Here is a 23,941-nt window from a genome sequence, read left to right on the forward strand (position 1 = left end):
AAGGAGTACTCATCTGGAAGTAAACCTATTTGAATTTTAATGTCTCATTTTGAGTATCTTGGTTCATAATAAGAATTCAAGGCTGTTAATTTTTCACTGGGTTGTTTTCCTTTGCAGTGTGACATTTATTTCTTGATTTTTCACACTTGGGACATTTTCTACTTAAGTTGTATTCTGTGTCTTCCAGAAAGATTCTTAACTATGGTTGACTCATTCCTTGTTGAGAACTCAAAGACGGGAGAGATGAAGAATGGAAAGATTTGTTTAAGAAGTTATTTTCATGAGTGGTTAGAACTTTTGTCGTTATCACTGTAGGGTCTGGGAAGCCATCGCACACTGCTGTTCTGGAGTTTCTGGCCTCTTTACACTCTGGCATTGCATTTCATTTTCTGAGCAGGGACAGCAGGGTCTGGTGCCTGCCTCACTGAGTCTCCTAGGTTGGGTGAGATTCTGGTGACATTTTTAAGTCTTGCTATGACTAGAACACAAGTGCAGATCCCTGTGGTCAGGTCACACATTTTAGGACAATTCTGTGGCCCGAATGCATTCTGTCTCCTGCCTGACAATGGAAAAACTAAAAATAGTACCCCTTTATTTAAAAGAGATGCGTGTTTAGGTATTTTTTTCTTTTCATCAAATCCTTCTAAGGCTGTTTTGGTTCCATTTAGTTCTCAAGTAGAATGGTTACTCTAATATTGTGTAGCTTTCCAAGATGTACAAAGTATACATGGGAAAATTTATAAATCAAATCTGGGTTTATTCTACTGGTTATTCCTCAATGTATATTGCATGTATTTATGTGTTTGTTTTGCAGTGCTGGGGATGGACCCCCGGCTGTCCTGTATGCCCAGCAAGTGCTCTACCTCGGAGCTGCAGCCCAGCTCCATTGTTTATTTCATTCATTCATTTATTCATTTATAAATCATTGCTTTCTGTTTGGAAGGACTCTCTCAAGTCCTCACCAGTTTTAGGCTGCTCAGATTTTATGCTCACGCTCTTTAGGTCACGGCATGGTGTTCCTTAGTATGTATAGTATGACATTTCATTACTCAGAACTATAAACCTCTGTTCTAGAAGGATTGCTTGTCCCTACAAAGAGAACATACTAGGTAAATGTATGAACTCAGATTCATCCACAGGCAAATTTGTCATTTACAGAGCAACGGACCAATGGAAAGAAACATTTTACCGCTTCCATCTCTTGAAACCTGCCGAAGGGGATGGCGTCATTAATCCTGTACCATTTTTCATATCCTAAATATTTTTCCTTTGCAGTTTAAGGTGACTTCTGTGTTTCAATGCAGAATTCTATCAGCATTTTCCAAAATACTTTTATAATGCATACTCAGACATTTCCAGTGAAACAACGATTTTTGCATAATGGTTTCACTTGTATTATTAATTCACCTAAGGCACATTTCACTTTTCAGCTTTGCTTTTAATCTGCATCTGAGTACCTCTCGTGAGGCTGCTCTTCTGGGAACTAGGTTGGGCATCATGAATTTACAACGTCCAGGAGGCCTAGAGTAAAAATCTGTTAGGGTCAAGGAACAAGTGACTAGATATTAAATCAATTAGGCTCATAATTTAAGAAAATTATTCTACTTTGTACTTCAGCAAGTTTTTACAAGTACCTTTTATTTAAGCTCCTGAATTTCATAATAGAGGAAGTGAACCTAGGAGCCTTGTGGAAGCACACGAGGTGCGGTGTGTTTGTGTGTGTCGCTTCGGGGCGACAAGACTTCCTTTGCGCATCTTTTCTGTCCTCACCTTTGACATCGGCAGTGCTGCTTTTGAGAATGAGAACTGTTCCTTGTTTAGGAAAAATTTGACCAAAGGGATAGATTTACAATAAAAACTGCTTAAATGTTCAACATACACTTCCTCTTTCTGCTGACTGATAGTGAAATTTTTCTACTGTAACTATTTGGATTTCAAACATTGTTTTGGCTGATTCTATATAAAAATAGAAAACCTTTTATGCTGCTCTTTATCATTTGGGTTTCTCGTATAAGAACAACCATGTTATATTGAAGCTGTGTGTCTGATTTATTTTATGGCACATTATGGTCTCAGAGTGCCTCCAGATGACTCAAGTTTATCTTTCAATATGGCAGAGTAGTACTCTATGTGTGTAAGTTATAGATAGAGAGCAGAATAAAAAACAGATATAGGAAGCGGGGAGACAGAACTTTCCCAAAGGGAAAGAGGATCAAGAGATAGAGGTGAGGGAGAGGAGGGAAAAGGGATGAAAACAGGAATTAAGATTTGTTGTGTACATGTATCCGCTCTACCCAAGAAATGTTACTGCAAACATGTACTAGTAAAAAAATAAAATGACACATAAAAAACAGAAAATGTGACATTCTTTAGTTATGAGTTATGACATATTCACAACCCAAAGTATCTTTTATCCATGCATATCTGTGAAGCCTGAATACTACTTAAGATATAAATATTGCAGGCAAGTGTAGTGGCATGCCCATGTAATCCCAGCACTTGGGAGGCTGAGGCAGGAGTATCACTGTGAGTTTGAGGCCAGTCTGGGCTACATAGTGAGTTCAAAGTCAGCCTGAACTACATAGCGAGACCCTGTCTCAAAACAAACAAAGAGATATAAATATTGAAAAATTGAAAGGACCCTGAAATAATTTAAAATGTTTTCCTTACAGTGTTAAGATTTATTTTGATGGTGAATATAAACCAGAGTCTTCTGAGCACAGGTCGAGGATTAAATTTGACATCATTCTTGCCAGCTGCTTCCTCTCTGCTTCCACCTGGTGCAGGTCCTGGGAGCTTGTGCTGTCCTCGTGAGAGCAGTGCATGAGGAGTCATTGTGTGGACCTGTCGTTTGGCTTAGCTAATGCTGCCTGCAACAAGCTTAAGCCTGCAGAGCTCAGACCTGTGTGTGTGTGTGTGTGTGTCTGTGTGCGTGCAAGTGTGTGCACGCAGGTTTGTGCATGTGTGTGTGTCACTAGGGAGTGAACACAGGACCTTCGCATTGAGGTACATCCCCAACCCTTTTTTATTTTTTATTTTTGAGACTGTCTCACTAAGTCACTCAATTCCCCAGGCTGGGCTCAAACCTGTGATGCTCCTGCCTCAGCCTCTGGAATGCTGGGGTTGCAAGTGCGCACGCCACCGTGCTAGTTTGGGGCTCTTCTAGAGAAGCTGGAGTCTGGGTTAGGGCCAAGAGTGAGGTTAACCGGCCCTGAGGTGTGCTCCTTTGACCTCCTGTTCTGAGCCAGGGCCTAGGTAGCCGCCTCAGCCTTCCTGAGATGCCCTGGGCCCAGGGAGTTAGGCTGGGACCCTGGAATGCGGGCTGCAGCTGCGGTGCTGCCCCCTCTGGCTTGCTCTCAGGTGTCATGGGGACAGCATGCTGCGTGGCTCATTCCACCATGAGAAAGGTCTGGGCTCTAAAACCAAGGAAGGACGTGCGTGGTTACGGGATCTGTGCAGCGTTGGGTCTCCTTAGCTTCCCTGATGAGATGCGGAGAGCTTTCTCCGGCCACTGTTCTGTGGCTTTTGCTTGGATGACACCTGCACTGAAGTTTGAGTGGCATTGTGCTCGGGGAGGGGCCGTGTCTGTGGCACCGCCAGGGTCGCAGGTGGCTAAGCTGATGGATGCAGGTTTATCATCCCTCAAGACACTAACCAAGTCGGTGCACACTGTACATCGCCACGGCAGGGTGCAGAATCTCTACTCTCTCAACTTGCCGTTCACAAAACATCCCGCCAGCCCCCACGTGGTGCTTTTGTAGGTGCTACCACCCCTCAGAATTCCGTCACGGGAAGCCCTAAGATGCTGAGTGAAGAGGAGGCCCCTGGTTCACCCACTGCGGCTCACACCCTCATGAAGCTGCAGTGCAAGCTGCCAGTGGTTGTTTCACAGAGCCGTGAGCACGTTTCAAGCCAGTGTGACCTGCCTCTGTCTTATGACTTCTGTCTATTGTACTCATTTTATTAATGTTTATCTTCCCTTTTTTTTTTTTTTTTTTTTGGTTTTTCTCCGGTACCGGGAACCGAACTCACGACCTTGCGCTTGCCAGGCGGCGCTTTTGCCGCTGAGCTAAATCCCCAGCCCCTATCTTCCCTTTTTAATTTGCTATTTTCTATATATTTTGTCTCCCTGCTTCTTCTTTTTGTTTTTGAGACAAGGTCTCGCGATGTAGTGCAGGCTGGGCTTGAACTTACCATGTAGCCCAGGCTGGCCTCAAGCTCATGGCAATCCTCCTCCTGCCTCAGCCTCCTGAGTGCTTCTCCCCTGTTTAAAGCATACATTTTAAAGCTTTCAGCTATTCTAATTCTAAAACTGCAGAAAAGTTTGGGCAAAGTTTATAAAATTTAAATATACTATACTCAATCTTACCAAAATGGCCCAGAAGTAATAATAAAAATTAAAATAGAAAAAAAAACATTTAACTGTGTTAATACCACTGTTAATGTACTGGTCTATGCCATCCTAATTTTCCCTGATATATATATGATATATATATCTATATATCTATATATAGATATATATCATATATATAATTTTTAAAACTTGACATATATTTCCTTTTTGATTTATGTTGTATTTTATGAGTTCTTTATCATGTTAAATGTTTTCTAGAACAAGGCTGAGTGTGTGAACAGGTAGATAGATGGGAAGGAAAGACCGAAAGTCTGAAAGATGAAATATTAGCTGGATTATACGACTAAATTCCACAACTTTCAAGTAACATTTACCTCATATGTTATTCATTGTATTGTGTGAGAATTGCAGTGCTAGCTGGCTTACATGTGTAGTTCTCCACAAGTGATAGCTGTTATAATATTATTATCTACTTGTACTTAGTAAGCTGTGCTTGGAGGTATTTCCGAGTATTCCAAAGGCAACTGTAATGAATTTCTCATGAACTGCTCCCTGTATGTGAGACGTATCCCCAGAGATACTAAGGGAGTAGAAGTCTTGAGACTTTCCATTATTTGATGTTAGGCACCCTGCAAAACCTTGACTGTTAATGCTGGGCCATTGAACTAGGTGTATCTGGAAGTCACACACTCCAGTTCTTGATGTGTCATACGGCAAATTTGTGTGCATCTCTGCGTATAGTTCCCATTCATTGTCACGCCCTCTTCCTGCTCGTACCACCCATTCTCAGTATCTGCTTTGAGTAATCGCTGGAACTTTTGGCAAAATTATTGTGGTTTCAGTTGGTAAGATCCTTCTTGGCGTGTGATACATGCTTGCTTCTCTGACAGTAGCCTTTGCCTTAAGGTCATTGTTGCCATTCAGATAAAGGTTGCCTTTTAAAAATTAACCTTCTGAGCTGAGGGTGCATCCTAGGATGTGTGAGAGCCTAGGTTCACTCCATCCCCAGCACCACATACACACACACACACACACACACACACACACAATTAGCTTTCTAATAAAAGCTCTGTGGTTTTCTTAATCGTATGGTGGCCATTTTTAGAATTTCTGTAACCCCCTGAACCCATCAGAAATGTCAACTCTGATCAGTGGGGTTTGTTTTTATTTTTTATCCTTAAATGAGCAAGAATTTTTAAGAGTCTGTTGATTCGCTTTGTGGATATTCAGTACTTAGACCCATACTGGGGAAGAGGAAGCCTTGGGCCTCCTGTGTGTTTAGAACATACTTTTTCCCTGGAGACTGTGACTGAGGTCAGGAGAGAAGTTTGGTTTCTGATGAGAGCTGGCTGAGGTGTATCAGGCATTGGAGCCTCTACTTGAATTGGAAAGAACTGTAGGTGCTTTGAGATCAGTGAGAGCCCAAGCATTATAAGAGTATCTGTAGATGTGTAGGTATTTTGGTGAGTAAAATATCATTCTGGTTCTTTTGTAGTCAGTATAAAAGTTTGTTTTCTGTATAACGTTAAGTATATAGTATGACAGTATAAATATTTATTGTCATTATCATCATCATTATTATTATGTCCCTTTTCTCCGGGATCCCTTACCTTCCTTAAAAGAGAGAAAGGATTTAAATGTGTTAACATTTAAAACATGAGGTAGGGGTTGGGGATTTAGCTCAGTGGTAAATGCTTGTCTAGCAAGCGAGAAGCCCTAGGTTTGTTCCTCAGCACTAGAAAAATTTTTAAAAAGCAAAATAGAAAAGACAAAAACTTGACGTAAAACAGTGCATTGTGAAAATGGGTGTTGGCAGAGCCATGGGAAGGAAGAGGCCGGGGACCTGGGCGTTGATAGTGCTAATCAGGAATAGTAGTGGAGAGCCTCACTGTAGTTCCCAGGAACGTCCCGCTGCCTAGCAAAAGGGCAAAGTTTTATAACCACATTCTGCCCCTCCTCTCCTCCTTTAGCAAGAGTACTCATCGGGTAGGAGGGTCTTTTAACTGCTTAGATTCTTTAAAAATTGTGGCTGGTAGTAGCTTTGTGAATACTTTCTTTTAGCTCTTTTTCGACTGCTAGCCCTTTTATGTTTTAAAGCTGATGCCACTTCCTTAGCATTAGTGGATGCCATGTAACTTGTTCCCTGTCTATAATGACTTGTCTTCCTCCTTGGACCTGGAAAACAAACAGCAGTCCTCACCCAAGACATTCTTCTACCCTCCAGAGCTAGTTGGCATATGGATGCCCTTTCTTTTCATTCAACTTTTACCCTAATAGAACAAAGACATTAAAATTTCACTTAGAACTGTAACTGTTTTCCAAGTGAGATATCGTGATGGTTTAGATCTAGAATGTCCCCAAAAGGCTCACGTGTTCGGAGGTGGGGCTTTGGCAGAGGATGTGATCATGAGGATCCATCCCCTGATGAGTGCATGGCTGAACTGCTGTTCGGAGGTGGGGCCTGGTGGAGTGTGAGTCCCCGGGCTGTGATATAGAAGGGCATATTCTGGGCTCTGGCTCCTCCGTTCTCTCTCTGCTTCCTGGCTGCCATGAATTCAACAGCTCTCATCTGCTACTTTCTTCCACCATGTTTCTATTTGGAGCCAGTGAACCATGGGCCGAAACCATGAGCCAGCCTTTAAACTGTAGCTGTCACATATTTTGTTCCAGTGATGGGAAGTGACTAACACAGACATTTAGTGGAATAGCGCCCATCTTTTGGGAATGTAGCACAGACACCAAATTGGCCGCCTATACACCCGTCAGTATCAGTAGTTAGATTTACTGCCAGGAAGAGGTGAGCTTAAAGACTGAGGAGCTGAGCCACTGTTGTTTTGAAGTCCACCGTTTGCTGAAGTGTTTTAAGGGCACATAAAACAGTTAGTGGCCTAAAACTTTTCTTGAAGCAATTTATCTTCCTGCTTTTCATAGCTAGAATTTCATTCTGCACTGAATTCAGGGGGTTTGTCCGTTTTGTGCTACTGGGGATGAAACTAGGGCTTATGCATGTTGGGTAAGGGCTTCACCACTGAGCTATACCCTTAGCCCGAATTAGGCTTTATTTAATACAGTTCTAATACTGATTTTTCGAGAAAGGAAATCTGTTGGGAAAATATCCAAGAACTTTGTTGCTAGAATGAGGCTAAGGAATGGCATTCAGGCTAAGGAAGATACACTCAGGATAAAATGGTTTCCAAAAGATTTGATCGTGAGATCTTGAAGAGTGCTGGGGGGATGATTGACAGTTATGTCATTTGTAGCAGTCTGGACTGTGTTCATAATTTTTCTGATGAACTGGTATAACCTCCCTTCTGTAGATATTTTTATTTTTATTTTTTATTTTTTGGTTTTTCTCTGGTACCAGGAACCGAACTCACGACCTTGCGCTTGCCAGGCAGGCGCTTTTGCCGCTGAGCTAAATCCCCAGCCCCCCTTCTGTAGATATTAACAGCATGTTTTACAATTAAAATCCCTAAAAGAGCTGAGTGGTAGAGTGCATGCGTAGTGTACACAAGGCTCTGATTCAATAGCCAGCACCAAAATAATAAATAATTAAAGGCCAGTTTCACTTTCTTGTGTTCTCTTTTTCTAAAAACAGACTGGGTGGTTTATCTATCGTACCTTCTTGTCTTTGGAGTGAGAGGTACTTTGTGTATAGTGGAGTGCTTTCATCCCGCATGGACTTTTCACCCTCAGGAGTCAGTCACTCAGAAGTGACTTCCATACATGGCACCTTCGCTGGCTACGTCAGGATGATCCTTCATAGTCATAAAAAAGTTCTCTTCATTTGAGTCGACAGCAATTAGTGCTAAAAGCCATTTATTGTAAAAGCAAAAATACTAATGACTAGAAATGTTACAGGAGAAGAAGTCTTGTATGTTTTATCTTCATGATGCATCATCCATTTTAATTAGAGACAAGGCCGGTGATCACTGGGACAAGAGTCTGGAATTAAAATCATTAATTGATGTCAAGCTGAACAGAGACTGTTAGCATGAATTTAGTGACAGCAGGAAAGAAATTAACCTTATTACTTTATTTAGTATATTACATTATTTTGTGTACTATTTTCTATGCAGGTTCAGGGCAATTTGATTATAATAATGCAAGAGGCTTTTTTTTTTTTTTTTTTTTTACAAAAAGGAAAAGTGTGAATATTTATGCTTGAACATAAATTGAAATTATCAGTTCTTTCCTAACTTTTAAAAAGGTCTTGATAAAAAGTTTTAATTGTTATTTCAGGTTTTTTCCCTCACATTCAAGGATAGGGGACTAGTGGGGGATGTTTTCCATCACTGTCTGTCCATACAGCTGCTTGTGCTAATTTAAACCTCACAATAGTTCTTTTGTTCATGACAGGGAAGGACTAACAGATGCATAAAGCAATAGATGCTTATTTTCTTTTGCTAAATTTTGGGGTAATAAGTTACTTCTGTCATTGCTGAGGATTGGCGCATGACACATGAAATGGAGAATGCTGAACAACAACCTGACTGTTGAGAAAAACTAATGGCTCCTACATCTTAGAGATAATTTGTGACCTGGGGTCATGGTAAAATAGAGGGGGTGTCCTCTATAGCACTGGCCATCTGGAACCAGTCGGGGCTCAACTGTGAAATACTGTCTTTTTAAAAAATTTCCTTAAGATCCATACTATGTTTATTAGGACACCAAAAATATTTTCTCTCCTGATCCAAATATTATTTGTTTTCTTAAATAAGTTTCTCCTGGAAGAATGAAAATGTTAACACATAAATAGAACCTTTTTGTAGTATTGCAAAGTTCCATTTTTTACTTTGTAATAAATAAGACATTTAAATATGAGGAACACAATAAAGAAAATCATTTGTGACTTGTGTTAATTTTGCTTGTGAATTACTACTGAAATCTACAAAACCCACAGTGTATTTCCAGTTTTTAAAATCATCTTTCCAGTGTACTAGCATAGCAACAAGCCTCAACGTTCACTTTCAGAGTGAATTGAGAAAGACACAGGAGTTCAGGAGAGTAACCAGGTTTGTTAGCTTTTGCCACGGCAGTCCTGCCTTGGTGGCCCATGGGCATGCTGCGGTTTTATTCCCAGAATAGAAAGGAATGGTGCAAACAGCTCGCAGAGTTCTGGAGATAAAATACATGGGGAACCACAAAATAAGTGATAAAAAATAATATTTCTTATGTTATTGGAGCTTAGAAGGAAATAGTGTTTTCAGGAGGTGCTGTAGGTGGAACTGTAATTTTTATGGGATTCAATGATTGGTAGTAATTAGTTGGAATATGCAAATTTGGGTAAAAGGAAGCAATTGAGAGCTGGGCTCCCTGAAAAGGACCTCACTCTGCTGAGCATTTCTTCTGAGATAGTGACCTCTTAGAAGTTGACCCCACTGAATAGTATTTCCTGTATAATTTTTAAAAATTTTTTTAAAAATCCAGGACCCATTCATAATACTATGAAACTGATATGCAAGAAATTTGGGGAGATTATTTTAGATTATTTAGGTTTATGTTCCTATTTTCTTTTTGTCATAGCTGCTTTTCTTAGCAGGATCCCCTGACCAGCATACATAAACTGGACTAACTTCACTTTCAATGAATTTAGGTTCAGGTACTATAGGATTCTGTCATTTATAAATCAGTCTGCGGTGTTCTCTTTGATTTTTGAAGGTTCTTCAAATTCAGAACTTTCAGCTTCATATTTATGTAATTATATTTATACCTATATTTTCCGTCCAAATTCTACTAGGTTCCCAAACTTAAAGGTTTGCAGGAATGCCCAGTCACTCTGGATATTACTTGTGGTTAGGTAATTATCTGATGGTAACCAAATTATATCAGTAAGTAGGTTGTCCAGTAAGTGATAATTGAGCTCCAGATTACTATCCCTTTGAGGAAAAGCAGTAACTCCTTTTCCTCTTTCTGCTAGGCCCCTCCCCTCACTCCCTGCTGACTCCAGCGTAAGAAAAGCAGAATCATGCAAAGAGTGAAATGATTTCAACTTTATTGACTTTCCATCTCAGATATCCAGTATTTAGTGATAACTGGCTTTTATAAGAACACCCTTGACTGTCATCATTGCCCTTAAATGGATACATGAGTACAATAAAAAAATCTCTGATAATTTTAGCTAAATTTGACATTAAAATTTGATTTGCTATTTCTCTTGTAGATGTTCCATCGTGGGCCTTACATTTGTTAGTACCCAGGACTCCTGCAATGAAAATTTCTGACTTTCCAGTATTCTGTTCAGCTTAGAAAGCTGTTGAGTTCTCAGCTAGGAGAAGGCTCTCCCAGGGAGTTTTGGAGACTAGGAGAAACATTTTGTGCTGTCCCCGTTGCTGGGGGACAGTGCCTGATGACCAGTGGCTGAGAGCAGTTGTTCTGGGAGTCCCATGTCACAAACAGCCTCTTCATGGCGGACCCCCGCTGAAAAGCGCTGAGGTAGTAAAGTATTTCCATTTGATAGCTACACCAAAAAAAAGAGAAAAGCTACAGAAATTTGACTCTTTGGGTCTAATATTGGAAAAAAGCCTGGAGTAATGCTGATAAGCTAGATATAAGAAAGAAGCAAGGCAGAAAATTGTCAGTTCTTTTTGTAATGAAATTTTTGTATTTGGAAACAATGTTAGCTTCACAGGAAGTTGCACAGACAGCCCAGGGAAGTCTCGTGTACACTTCCTCCAGGTTCCCTAGTGGTACGGCTGGTGTAACTGTGATATCAAAGTGTCATATCAAAGGCAGGAAACAGAAGACGTGCCAGGTGTGTGTATGGCTCTGTGTGGCCTGTAGTCACACGTGCAGATCATGTAGTCGCCACTGCAATCAGGAAGCAGCCCTTCCGCCAGACAGATCTTCCTCAAACTCCTCTGCCCCCACGTGGCTAGTCTGTGCTTCTGTTATTTGGGGAAGGGTACATGAGGAAGTCACAGAGTCTGAGACTTTGCAACTAGCCGTTTCTTCAGGTCACATCCTAATACCCCAGACCCAATGCAGGCTGTGTATGCCATTAGCATATTCACTTGTTCGGTAAGTGACATTTCCTGGTATGGACATTTTCCAGTTTGCTTAGCCACTCATCTGTTGTAGGATATTTTGGTTATTTCCAATTTGGGGGTAAAAAGTGGCTATGATCAATTGTGAACAGACTTTTGCATGGACATAAGTTTTTATTTCTTTGGGATAAATACTTAGAAGTACAAGTGCTGGGTAGCATGTTGAGTGCACGTTTAGTTTTTTTAAAAGAAACTGCCAGATTGCTTTCCCGCGTGGCTGGACCATTTTACATTTCCAACAGCAGTGTAAGGGAGACCTAGTTTCTCTGCATCCACGTCTGCATTTGGTTCCGTCACTACTTTTTATTTTAGCTGATCTAATAGGTGTGTAATGATAGCTCATTCTGCTCTGAATTCACACATCCCTATGGCAGGTGATGTCCATCAGCTTTTTGTGTGCTTACATGTCATGGACAGATTGTCTGTGTGAATTGTTTCTTCATATTTTTTCATTTTCTAATTACACTGTTTGCTTGTTGAGTTTTGAATTTTTTTAAATGTATTTTGGATATCAGTCCCTTGACAGATAAGTGCTTTGCAGATATTTTATCTGGTTTGTACTTGTCTTTTCATCATCTAAGTAGAATCTTTCGTAGAGGAAGTTTATGACTTTGATTTTATCAGGGTTTTTTATATCTTTTGTTTTATGGATAGCACTTTTGCTATCGTTTGTCGGAACTCTTCGCCAAGCTCTAGGTTCTAGAGATATTCTGTGTTTCCTTCTAAAGTTTTATAGCTTTACATGTTTCATTTCAATCTGTGGCCATTTTGAGTTAATTTTTATTTAAGATGTGCAATTTAAATCCTTTTTTTGGCCTATAGATATCCAATTATTCCAGCACCATTTGTTGAAAAATCTATTTTATTCCATTGACCTGCTTTTCCATGATTGTGAAGAATCATTTGGCCAGGCTTGTTGGCTGTCTTTTTATTCTGTTCCATTGATCTAAGTGTGTGTCTCTCCCTAAACACCACACAACCTAGATTGCTGTTGCTGTGTTACAAGTCTTGCAATCTGGAATTCTGATTCTTCCCATTTCATTGTTCTTTTTCACAATTGTTTATTCTATCTTTTTCCTTTCCGTATAAATTTTATTTAGTGTTCTTTGGGGTTTTTCATTTTCGTTTTTGTGGTACAGGGGATCAGAACCAGAGCCTCATGCATGCTAAGCAAATGCTCTATCCCTGAGCTACACCCCTAGCCAGGAATAAATTTTAAAATAATCTTGTCAGTGTCCACAGAAATCTTGCTGGGATTATTATAGGATTTGCATTAAGCCTGTATACCAATCTGAGGAGATTGACTTGCCACGTGGAGCATTTTAGTCTGTGATCACAGTGTGTCTCTGTATCTGAGGAAATCTTTTGTTATTTTTAGCTGTATCATACAGTTTTCAGCCCACAAATCCTACTTGTTTTTTTAGATTGACCTCTGTATATTTTTATGTATATCTAAAAGTAAACGTTTATATTTATGTATTTTTAGTAATTGTAAATGGCATTGTAATTTTAATTGCAGTGTCATGTGTTCCTTGCAAGTGTATAAAAAATACTAGCTGGGTGTGGGGACACACGCCTGTAATCCCAGCACTTGCGTGGCTGAGGTAGCAGGATTGCTAAGAGTTTAAGGCCAGCCTGGGCTACAGAGTGAGTTCAAGGGCAATCTGAACTATATAGTGACACCCTGTCTCGAAAAAAAAAGTAGAGTTCTATATGTTGATCTTATATCGTGACCTTGCTAAATTTGATTTTTAGTTCTAGATTTTTGTAGTTTCCTTAGGATTTTCTGTGTGGACCCTCATGTCTTCTACAAATAAGGGAACTTTATTTCTCTCTTTCTGCTCTATGTGCCTTTTATTTCACTGCCTGACTTCTCACATTGTGGAGACATTCCCGCACTGTGTGGGATCGCAGTGGTGGGAGTGGGTCCTTATCGCACTCCTGACCTGTGGGAAGTCTGCAGTCTTCTCTGTGTAGGATAGAGATGCTTTTTCTGAAGTTTAGCAGATCCTACTCTTTCTCATTTTCTGAGGATTTTGTTTTTGTCATGGTAGATATTTAATTTGTCAAATACTCTTCTGCATCAATTTATAGAATAATAAGACATTTCTTATCCTATTGATATGGTTCTTGCAATTATACCATTTGATCGTGGTATAAATTGTTGTATATATTGTTACATTCAATTGATTGATATTTTGTTAAAGACTTTCGCTTCCATAACCCTGAGGAATAGCACTATCTTCATCTGGATTTGGTATCTTTTCTGGATTCTTATGAGTATATGTTTAGGTGTCATTTATGCTTATAGAGGTCTCCCTCAAAGATGAAAAAGGTAAATAACTTTACAATAAAATATTAGACTTAGTCTAAAACCTTGCTTTCTGTAAATAAGACTGCTTTTTATTTTTTTCTTTAAATTTTGGCTGATATATAGTGATTGTACATATTTATAGGGTACAGTGTGATATTTTAATCCTAGTATATGTTATATCATGATCACATTAGAGTAGCTATCCAAGTCCTCAAATATTTTTCATTCCTTTATGAAGGGAACATTCAGAATCTTCTCTTCTAGCTATTTTGCAGTACACAGGACCTTCTTGTTGATGATAGTCACCCTACTGTGCAATAGAACACCAGAGCTTACTTTCCCTTTTTAATTAAAATGGTAAGCTGATTGCGTAAAGTCTTCCCATCCCCCTCACCTTCCTTTGCCCAGTTTCAAGTGACCATTGTTTTATTCAGTGCCTCTATGAGATCAACTTTTCAATTCTATGCATGTGTGTGATCATGCAATATCTATCTTTCCGTGTTTGCCTTATTTCACTTAACAATGTCCTCTAGGTTCATTCATGTTGTTGCAAATGACAGAATTTCATTCTTTTTTATGGCTAAACATTACCCTACGGGGATTATGGACATTTTCTTCATCACTTCATTTATTGTTGGATACACCTAGGCGGGGTCCATGCATTGGTATTGTGACCAATACCAATGCATGTGGTGTAATAAGCATATGGGTACACATAGCTCTTCAACATACTGATGTCCTTTCCTTTGGCCATGTACCCAGCAGTGGGATAGCTGGGTCGTATGTTAGCTATGCTTTTAGTATTTGAGGATCGTCATACTGTTTTCTAGAATTGCTGTACAAACTCACATTCCCACCAATAGCACTGAAGTGTTCCCTTTCCTTCACATCTTTGCTAAGACTTCACTACTTCTTGGTAAACATTTGAATTTGAGGTATATATTTAAAATATATTTTCTATTAGAAATCATCAGAATTCTACGAAGAGTTAATTAGTTTTAGGTAACTCACATTGACAGTGCATAAATTATATCAGTGTATTTTAAATAGAGGAACACTGTGTACCAAGTATTCTAGTAAAATCTTAGTGAGCGCAGCCTATTTAGGAAAAGGGTGTCCTAAGATCTGTTCTTTTAATGCAGGCAAGTTTTATTTCAGAATTTTTAATGTTAGCAGGTAAAAATTTAAGCTTTAGATTATATCATGATTATGTGTTATTGAAATGATCTAAAAGCATCTGAAGTGATTAGTTTTGAGCACTCATAGAGTTCCTTGACAGTCGGCAATATACATAACTTGGCATCGGTGCCACTGGTCTTCCCATAACTGCAGGGAACAAAATGTACTTTTCACATATCTTAATGAATGTTTCTGGACGCACGTTTTAGCAAAGGAAAAGTTTCTTTGTTTTAACTTTATTCTAATTTTACAGGATCCAAGCCAAAACTCGAGAATTTAGGGAGCGACAAGCTCGGGAGCGTGACTATGCTGAAATCCAAGATTTTCATCGGACATTTGGCTGTGAGGAGGAGCTGATGTATGGGGGAATGTCATCCTATGAGGGGTCCCTGGCTCTCAACACCCGGCCGCAGAGTCCCCGGGAAGGGCACATGATGGATGCATTGTATGCGCAAGTGAAGAAGCCTCGGAATTCCAAAGCTTCACCTGTAGACAGGTAGGCTCAGGAGGAGTCATGACATTGCTTCTGAATCCTCTTTTCCATAGCTTTTGACAGCAGAGGACTGTAGATTATTCATCAAGCCTCAAGCCCGAACCACCTCTTATTAATGGCCTTTAAAACGCTGTTGTGTCTAAAAGTATTGAATTTACACAAATCGAAGCCTAATGGAAAGAGCAGCAAGCGGCTTTGATAGCTTTCCTAATGATTCCAGCATATCTCATCCTGATCTTCAAGTGGCTGTAGACCTCAGAACTCAAATACAAAGCACACTGGAAATTATGGCTCTTCCGCTGAAGCAGTATTTGCTTTCATTGGTAGGAGAGCTTCTAGTAATTAAATAGATGGAAAATGACATGATTTGTTTCAATTCTGATTTAGAAAGGGCCCCTTTTTGGGGGTGGCATATTTACATGATGAAAAAATTAGTAAATGAGAAATATAGTACAGCAGTCTTCTAATGACTTACTAGCAGCCACAGGACATAGCTGTGAATTATGTTGTCGGTATAGCACACAGGAGTGCAATGTTGACTATATGTTAATGAGTTTGTTATTTAAAATTTTAAAAGTTTGTTTAAAATTTAACTGACCCAGGCTGGATGTGGTGGCACATGCCTGTAATCCCAGCACTTGGGAGGCTGAGGCAGGAGGATTGCTATAACTTTGAAGCCAGTCCTGGCTACATTATGAGTCCAAGGCCAGCCTAAACTATGTAGAGAAACCATGTCTCAAAAAAAAAAAAAAAAAAATTAACTGACTCTATGGCATTATATATATTAACTATGTACTTATTAATGACTATATATTATTGGAGGTATATTGATTTCGAATTGCTACATAAGTATTTCACATTTTAACATACATTTTTTTGAGAGAGAGAGAAGTTCTTGCTGTGTAGTTTAGGGTGGGCTTGAATTTACCATGTAGCTTAGGCTGGTCTTGAATCCATGGCAATCCTCCTGCCTCAGCCTCCCCAGTGCTGGTATTAAAGGCATGTGCTATCATGCCCAACTTAGAAACAATTTCAAACAAATCTTTTCCCACCCTTCCTGTGTATATTCAAGCACCATATGGAATTTAGCTCATGAAGTAAATAATACTCATTGCTTTTTATATCAAACACATGCATGGTATTGTCATGAGTAATATACTAATTTTGTTATCATCATGCCTCTCTATAGGATTTGGGCTTTGTGTATTATAAGTGGTTTCATTAAAACCAGTGGTTCTCAGGCTTTACTACATCAGGATTGTGTGAAGAGCTTCTTAAAACACTGATTGATTAATCATCCCCTAGAGCTTTGATTTAGTAGGTCGGGATGAGAGTCCAGTAATTTACATTTCTTGTAAGTTCCCAGGTTTGATATTGGCTCTGCAGGTCCGGATCTTTAAGAACCCTTGCGAGGCAAGAAATTTCCTGGGATTATTTTCTCTGTGACATAAATGTCTTAATTGCTACAGTTTTATATGTAGCCTATACTATAGTTCCTCACTTCCAGCTATTTTTAATAGAGGTTTGCTAATGCAGCAGGTAACTCTCAGGTAAACTTAGAAGGAAGCATTTTTTTTTTTGGTCTTTTTGGTCTTTTTGAGGCAGGGTCTTGTTATGCAGTTCAGGCTGGCCTTGAGCTCACTTTGTAGCTTAGACTGGCCTCGAACTCTCAACGATCCTCCTGTCTCAGCCTCCCAAGTGCTGGGATCACAGGTGTATATCACCACGCTGGGCTTGAGGAAGCATTTTTATTTTTTTTATTTTTATTTTTTTTTGGTTTTTCTCCGGTACCGGGAACCGAACTCACGACCCTGCGCTTGCCAGGCAGGCGCTTTTGCCGCTGAGCTAAATCCCCAGCCCCGAGGAAGCATTTTTAAATATAGCAAATGGAGGGATAAAAACCCAGCAGATGAGGAAGTGGATCTTAAGGTGATACTCTGGTCAAGATGTTATTCTATTTCCTTTTCATGTTGTTGTGCTATAGATTTTATTCATTATCTTTGAAAATCTATTTGATCTTGACTATAACAGGGGAATAAGTTAATACTGGAGGCTTATGGTTTATTTAAATCCTTTGGTGGAATCCCTGGACGGTTCATGTGCTTATTAACAACACAGATAGGTTAGGACTCAAAGAATGAAGTTATAACCCATGACAGTGACATTTTCTTTAAAAGCTTTTTGCTTGGTTTCTGCTGTATTTGTGGAAGCTGCTTGTACAAGGTCGGACTGCCTTTGAAGGCCATGAATGTCCCCTTGAAAGTGTTTTCTTGGGAGAAAGGACATCAGAAATGTTGACATTACCAGTCAGAAACTTGGAGGAACTTAAATTAGTTGACATATTATTGTTCTTTGATCAAAGTACTCATCATCTCACATACTGCATGTCTAGCTCACAAATCTAAAAATCATGGCTGCGCCTGTAGCAGTTACTCACCTAGCTCAGAAGTTTTATCTGACCAGAGTTAGCCAGAAGGGATCGCTCAGCTCCTGATAACCAGAAATGATTACTTTAAACTCAGTGCCCTATGAGAGTCTAAATCTCACCAAAGACTCTGTAGATTTTCAAAAGTGTTTCTATGCTCAGAACTCTCTCTGCTCTGAGCCAGAGCATTCCTGACTCAGCATCCTGCAGAGTTTCTTCTCTGAACCGAGGTCACCCCACACTAAAACAGCCTCATGACTCTTTCCGTCAAGTGTTCACTCAGCAGAACACCCAAAGGAGAGTCAGTTATGGGGTGTCACACCAAGCAGTAAATAACTCAGAACCATACCTCACATACCACTCTATTCAAAAGCCCCCCTCAGCCTTACCCAGAGAGGTATAATTTTTTTAAAAAAGGATTACAAAAATGTAAATTTAGCTTAATTACTATTTTTATAGAGAATAAGATATACATTAAACAGTAAATGATGATACTAATTAAAAACTTGGGAATTACTGCACCTGTATATTACTTCTTTACCTACCTAACATTGATTTTGAATTTGGCTTGGAAAAAAAATGGCATCACCTCTGTTGTCTCTTCCTGTCTGTGAGGAAGCTGTAGAAAAGTGTTTCACAGACTTGAGTAGTATAGGAATTCTTTTTTGAAAGGAGGGAAAATCTCTTGATACTGCAGTAGCTGTTTAAATTGTTTTGATTACAACATTACTTAAATATGTGTAAAAATAAAATAGGACTAAACTCCTTCTGTTTATAACCATTGTACAACTATAAAACCAAACATCTTCACAAAATTAAAGACAAAATGGCAAAGCCATTACAGTCAAATGAACTGCGTTAATTTAATGTGGCCAATAATACTTTTTTAAGAGTCTGAACTCTTGCACAAATCCAAATATGGTGGTGGCTGCTACATGGCAGGTTTATGTAAGTGTGTTTGTCTACCTCCACGAGCTAAATGCTGACTCCATTTGCCTGTCAGTTTTCTCCAAATTTCTGGAGTGTTGTTGAGCGTTCATGTGTGACAGTCTCTGGCCTGCCCATCACATAACTGCATCATTTATGCATGAGGCCCAGCTCGCTGCTATTATCATTAAGTAGCATTTCTTGGTGCCTTCATGTGTGTAGACTTAAATTGGGACAGTGAAATAACATGCCTGTAAGAAAGTCTGAAATATATTTACATTAACTTAAAAAAAAATCATTCCAATGAAAATACAAAACTTGAAACTCCCCAGAGATTATTTCTTGCATGAACAATATACAAGCTCCTTTGAACTGACTAAATGTCACCAAAATTTGCAGTTGGTGTCTGATAAACTTTACTATTCAAATTTTTGTATTTCACAGGAGCGTAGGCAAGGTAGGGAGCTGAAAATCTAACATGTAGCCTGCATCTCTTCTTGGATTTTCTCTATTCGATAGGAAAGCTATGCAGAATTTCACTGCTTCATCATTTTGATGGATCTTATAGTCAAAGATGTGGGTTTTGTGGCTCTGCATAGAAGCAACCAAGAGTAATTTATTAAATGCTGTGAATTTAGTGTCAAAATGGGGATCCTTTTTCAATCTGCACGTATTACTTATAAACTGCTTTGTGTAGGGTATTATTATACTATGTCCAGAAATGCTTCATGCCTGTTTAATTTTCCTGACACACGAACTGTTGTCTGGTTATGTGCTTCAGTCATAGTCCATTGTGATTACTATTTATTGGGGTCCTCGGTAATGTTTTAACATTTTGCATTGGGTGGATGCCCAAGAGAAGCGAACCTCATCCTGTGTTTCATATGAATAATGAGGCTTCAACTCACAAAGATGTTATTTTTGTTTTGCTTGTAAGCAGCGACCTCAAGGGTTTCACCTTCGTAATGGGTTCATAGTCTTGTATTTCTTTGGCATTTCGCCTTTGGTTGCGGCAGCTCAACTGCCTGAGTACTTGGAGTCTGTCGTGGCACTGTTCCCAGGCCTCCCCGCACTGTGGATGCACTGCTACCGCCTCACCCATGCTCTTCCTTCATGAATCCCAGTTTTGTTCGGGCTGACCCTTGCGCCGCTCCGGGCTTCAGCTCCCCAGGCTCCCTCGTGCTGAGCCGTGAGCCCGTGGCACAGTTCTGGCTAACAGAAGTCAGGAGCTGCTGTACGGTTAGGATTTTCTGCACAGCTAGTGTTTCCTGATTAAAATGGGCTCAGCTGGAGGTGCAGCTCCACGGTAGACCACCTGTCTTTTCAAGCTGAAGGCTGAAGGTTTCATCCCCAGCACTGCAAAATAAAATAAGATCAAATAAAACAAAATGGGCTGATTCGGTTTTTTGCCCACGGACATTTTCCCCCTCTCTCCTGCATGTTGGGTGTGTTTACCTAAGGGGCTGAAGGCAGAGGCCGTTGGGAGGAAGCGGGCAGCTGCTGCCCCCTCAGCAGGTACTGTTCCAGGGCTGGTGCCCAGGCTGGACTCCCTGCTGCCTCTGAAAGGTGAGCTGCTCCTTGTTTAAGTTGCCTGCACTGAGGTTTCTGTTTCGTGAGGCCCAGTGGCGTTCAGAATATAATGAGGCGCACATGCAAGAGCCCAGAGGGAGCTGTCTTTTGATCAAGACTGTCTGCACATGACAGCACCGTCTCCTGGTCAAGCAGTTTTCATAGGGGCACAATTTTCTGGTGTCGCCCAGTTAGCTCTGCTGCTTCTTGTGTTTTTAAACCTCTAGGTGCCCATCATGTATCTGCTAAGTACCTGTCCGCTGTGACTTCTGAAGACACTTTTGGGTCCTGATAGTGCCTCCATGGCATTGGAAGTGCGCATACGGGATATGAACCATGCGGCCAGGCCGCCTGGGTTTGGTCCTGGGTTTTTCAGTCATTGGGCTTCCTTTGCCTCTGCTGCAAAGTGCTTCCCCTAGTGGGCTTGGGCAGGGTTGACTCTTCCTAGCATGTTTAGCGTGTAGCACCTGTGTAGGTCCATGCAGAGTATGCAGCAGCCCCACTGGATGCTTAAAAGCGAGGAATGGAACGGAAGTGCAAACAGATAGTGGTTGATTCTTTATAACCTAAATAAATATAAAGATGTGGGATTTCAGGTCTCAGATTCCAGCCACTTTATTATTATTATTATTATTATTATTATTATTATTACTATTTTGGTACTGGGAATCGAACTTAGGACCTTGAGCTTGCCAGGCAGGCGCTTATGCCACTGAGCTATATCCCCAGCCCTCCAGTCACTTATTAAATGGCTTGATCTCTGCGCAGTCTCCGTACATCCCATTGTGAGCAGTTCTTTTTAAACTGGACTTGGTAAGTTCAGCATGGGGCTTTTGTGACTTCTCTGGTCCGTGGCTGCCGAGGTTGGACGACGGCATGCAGTGCTGTAAATGAGGTGCGTTACAGTGAGTGAGTGGGGTAAGGGATTATGCCAGAGAAATACAAGACTTGAGAACTTGCAGGTCTTCACTGTCATGGGATTCTTTGAAAGTCTTCATCTTCTACTTTCGTAGAACTACTAATTGTAAGCATGTGAGGTTGTGTGGGGAAAAGAGGCTCATGCTTCATCCTAGGCTAAACGTTCAGCATCTCTGTTCACATCGTGTTAGCTCCTGGTGGGCCGGTGATTGGGAATCATGCTCTTAAGAACTGTCATAGGCAGTGGTGGAGTTCAGATCTGGACTGTTTCCCAAAGGCCTGTGTGTTGAAGCCTTGATTCCCAGCCTGTAGTATTATGGGGAGATGGGAGGACTTTTAAGAGATGGAGCCTGAACCTGAGTTGGTGGTACACACCTGGAATCCCAAGCACTCTAGAAGGCTGAGGCAGGAGAACCTCAAATTTGAGGCCAGCAGGAACAACTTAGAGACTTCATAAGATGCTGCCTCAAATGTAAATGAAAAAGAAAGAAAAGACTGAGGACATAGCTCTCTGTGTGAAGACCCTGGTTTCAATCCCGACTGCTAGAAGCAAGGAAGAGGGGAGGGGGCTGGTGAGTGGTCTTTGGCCCTGAAGGGCTTGTGGGAACTTGGTCTCTCCCTCTGTCTTTTCTTCCTCTGTATGAGGTTAGTTTGCCTCACCATGCATCTCCCAACCACATGCTACCCTGCCACAAGCCCCAAAGCAACAAGGCCAGTCTGCTGTGGCCTGAAACCTCGAAAGGTATGACTCAAAATAAGCCTGTTCTCTTTACAAGCTGTTTATCTCAGGTATTTGTTTTAACAACGGAACAGCTAACACAGGCTATATTCCAAAACTGCTTTTTCAAATTTCAGCATGCTTGTTAAGAACCTGGCATGCTTCTCCCAAAGCAGAGTGCTTCTCCGGGTGTCTTAACCTCTGCTCTTAGATGGTTTGGCTTAGTCAATCTGGTTAGGGCCTGTGAGCTCATATTTTAATGAGTACCCCAGTTGACTGTCTTGCAGAAAGTCATTACTCTTGAGCTAATCAAAACAAAACAAAACAAGGAACTCCAATATGAGTTAGTTTATTGTGTCAACAGTAAAAAGATGAAATCATTTGCGATTTCCATTAGACACAGCTCTGTCCTGGCACTCATGATATCTATTGTTCACTTATGATTCAATCATCATTTTATTTAAGCAGTCATCTTGCAGGTGTGATTTTATAGGTATTCCTAAACCTTATTCTAGCAGTGTTTCTTGAGAAGCAAAATTTCTTCTCATGTAAGTACACAATTCCAATTTAGAAAGTTTAGTATGCTTTGAATTCTGAGAAAGGCATGTTATGGCTTATATCGAGATGCCCCGCTAAAGCTTCATAGATGGGGCTTTGGGGAGGTGATTAGATCATGGGTGTGTGATACTAGATTAGTCCACTGATTGGTTCACCATAGTTCTGGGTGTGGATGAGAGATGTACTGAAGAGGGAAGACTCACTCTGGTTGTGGGTGCATTAACCAATAGGCTTGTAGCCTGGATGGGATAAAAAGGGAAAGAAGGAAGGAGCTGCTTCCTGTCCCCATGCTATCCTGCTTTGGAGCCAGCCAACTACTGACTGACACCACTGCAAACTCTGACCTAAAATAAACCTTTCTCTCTTTAACTCGGTGGGTGTTGGATATTTTGTGCCAGCAATGGAAAAGTAACTAAGATATGTGATGATGTCCTGGTCAATAATGCTTTTTTTATTTACTTCAAGATACTATGCAATTTGTATTTTTATGTCCAGATACCAGAATCTCTAGTTTAAAAACCCTACAGAAAGACAGCTGTAATGGACATTTGCTGATTGTCACCATGCAGTCATTTGCCACCAAGAGTGCATTGTCTTCAAATATAATTGAAATAAAATAGGAACTGTACTGCTATAAATCTAAATAGCAGGAAAATGGTAGGCTACACTCCTCTAGCTTGTGGAGGACCCTTTAATGGAAATGTAAATACCATAATCATATGCTTTTTGCATGCATTTTACCACTAAAGAGAAAATGCCAATTTTAAAAGAAAAGACCTTTGTGAACCTGTTTCTTTCCTCCATAAAACTACAATCCAGTTGTGTGGAAAGGAAGTCTGGCAAACACAGAACAAAAACTAATTTTCTTAGACACCCGCAGTTATTAGACATGTGCCCTCATAAAAATAGACGGTCACATAACAAAGTTGCATTTGCTTTTCCAAAAGTCAAATACCACTTTACTTCCATTTACTTAATATTATTTATCTCTGCTTTTCTTGAAATGTGAGCAAGTAATTCTCAAAGGTGGTAAATCTCACGGTTGTGAGATGAACTTTGCAGGTTGGTGTCGTTGCTAATCCCATGTGCTCCGTCCGGGGGATCTCAGTAGCCTCACTGTTGCCTGAGCCAGTGTGCCCAACTTGTCGCCACTTCAGCGCACCTCAGCTCCTCCACACCTGCACCTGCCCTATCTCCCACTCATCCCTGGCCAAGGCTCTGGGTCCCAGTGTCCTGCTCCAGTGCTTGCACATCAGTATCTCCTGTCAGCTGCTGACCACAGCCTCTGCCTCAGTCCTGTTATGGCCACGCCCCCTGCAAAGGTGCTGGAGGGAACTGTGTGGTGCATTTTTTAAAAAATCACTTTTTGCTTCCAGCTGTTTTTGTCCCAAGTCTCCTTTTCGCTTCTGATGCAAACTTCTTAAATGATTAACCTAGGGA

General features: G+C 40.5%; 1 protein-coding gene across 14 annotated transcripts in view; it reads left to right on the forward strand.

Annotated features, from left to right (window-relative positions):
* Pard3 (par-3 family cell polarity regulator) overlaps positions 1 to 23,941 on the forward strand; it is a 527,188-nt gene that overhangs the window by 365,312 nt on the left and 137,935 nt on the right. For all 14 annotated transcript variants that reach the window (XM_005398126.2, XM_013521392.1, XM_013521386.1 and 11 more), the window contains one exon: positions 15,147 to 15,389. In XM_005398126.2, the coding sequence (XP_005398183.1) occupies positions 15,147 to 15,389 (243 nt within the window). The remainder of the gene's footprint in view (positions 1 to 15,146; positions 15,390 to 23,941) is intronic.

The sequence above is a fragment of the Chinchilla lanigera genome, unplaced genomic scaffold, assembly GCF_000276665.1.
Source record: "Chinchilla lanigera isolate Chin_1 unplaced genomic scaffold, ChiLan1.0 scaffold00061, whole genome shotgun sequence".
Lineage (NCBI taxonomy): Eukaryota > Metazoa > Chordata > Mammalia > Rodentia > Chinchillidae > Chinchilla > Chinchilla lanigera.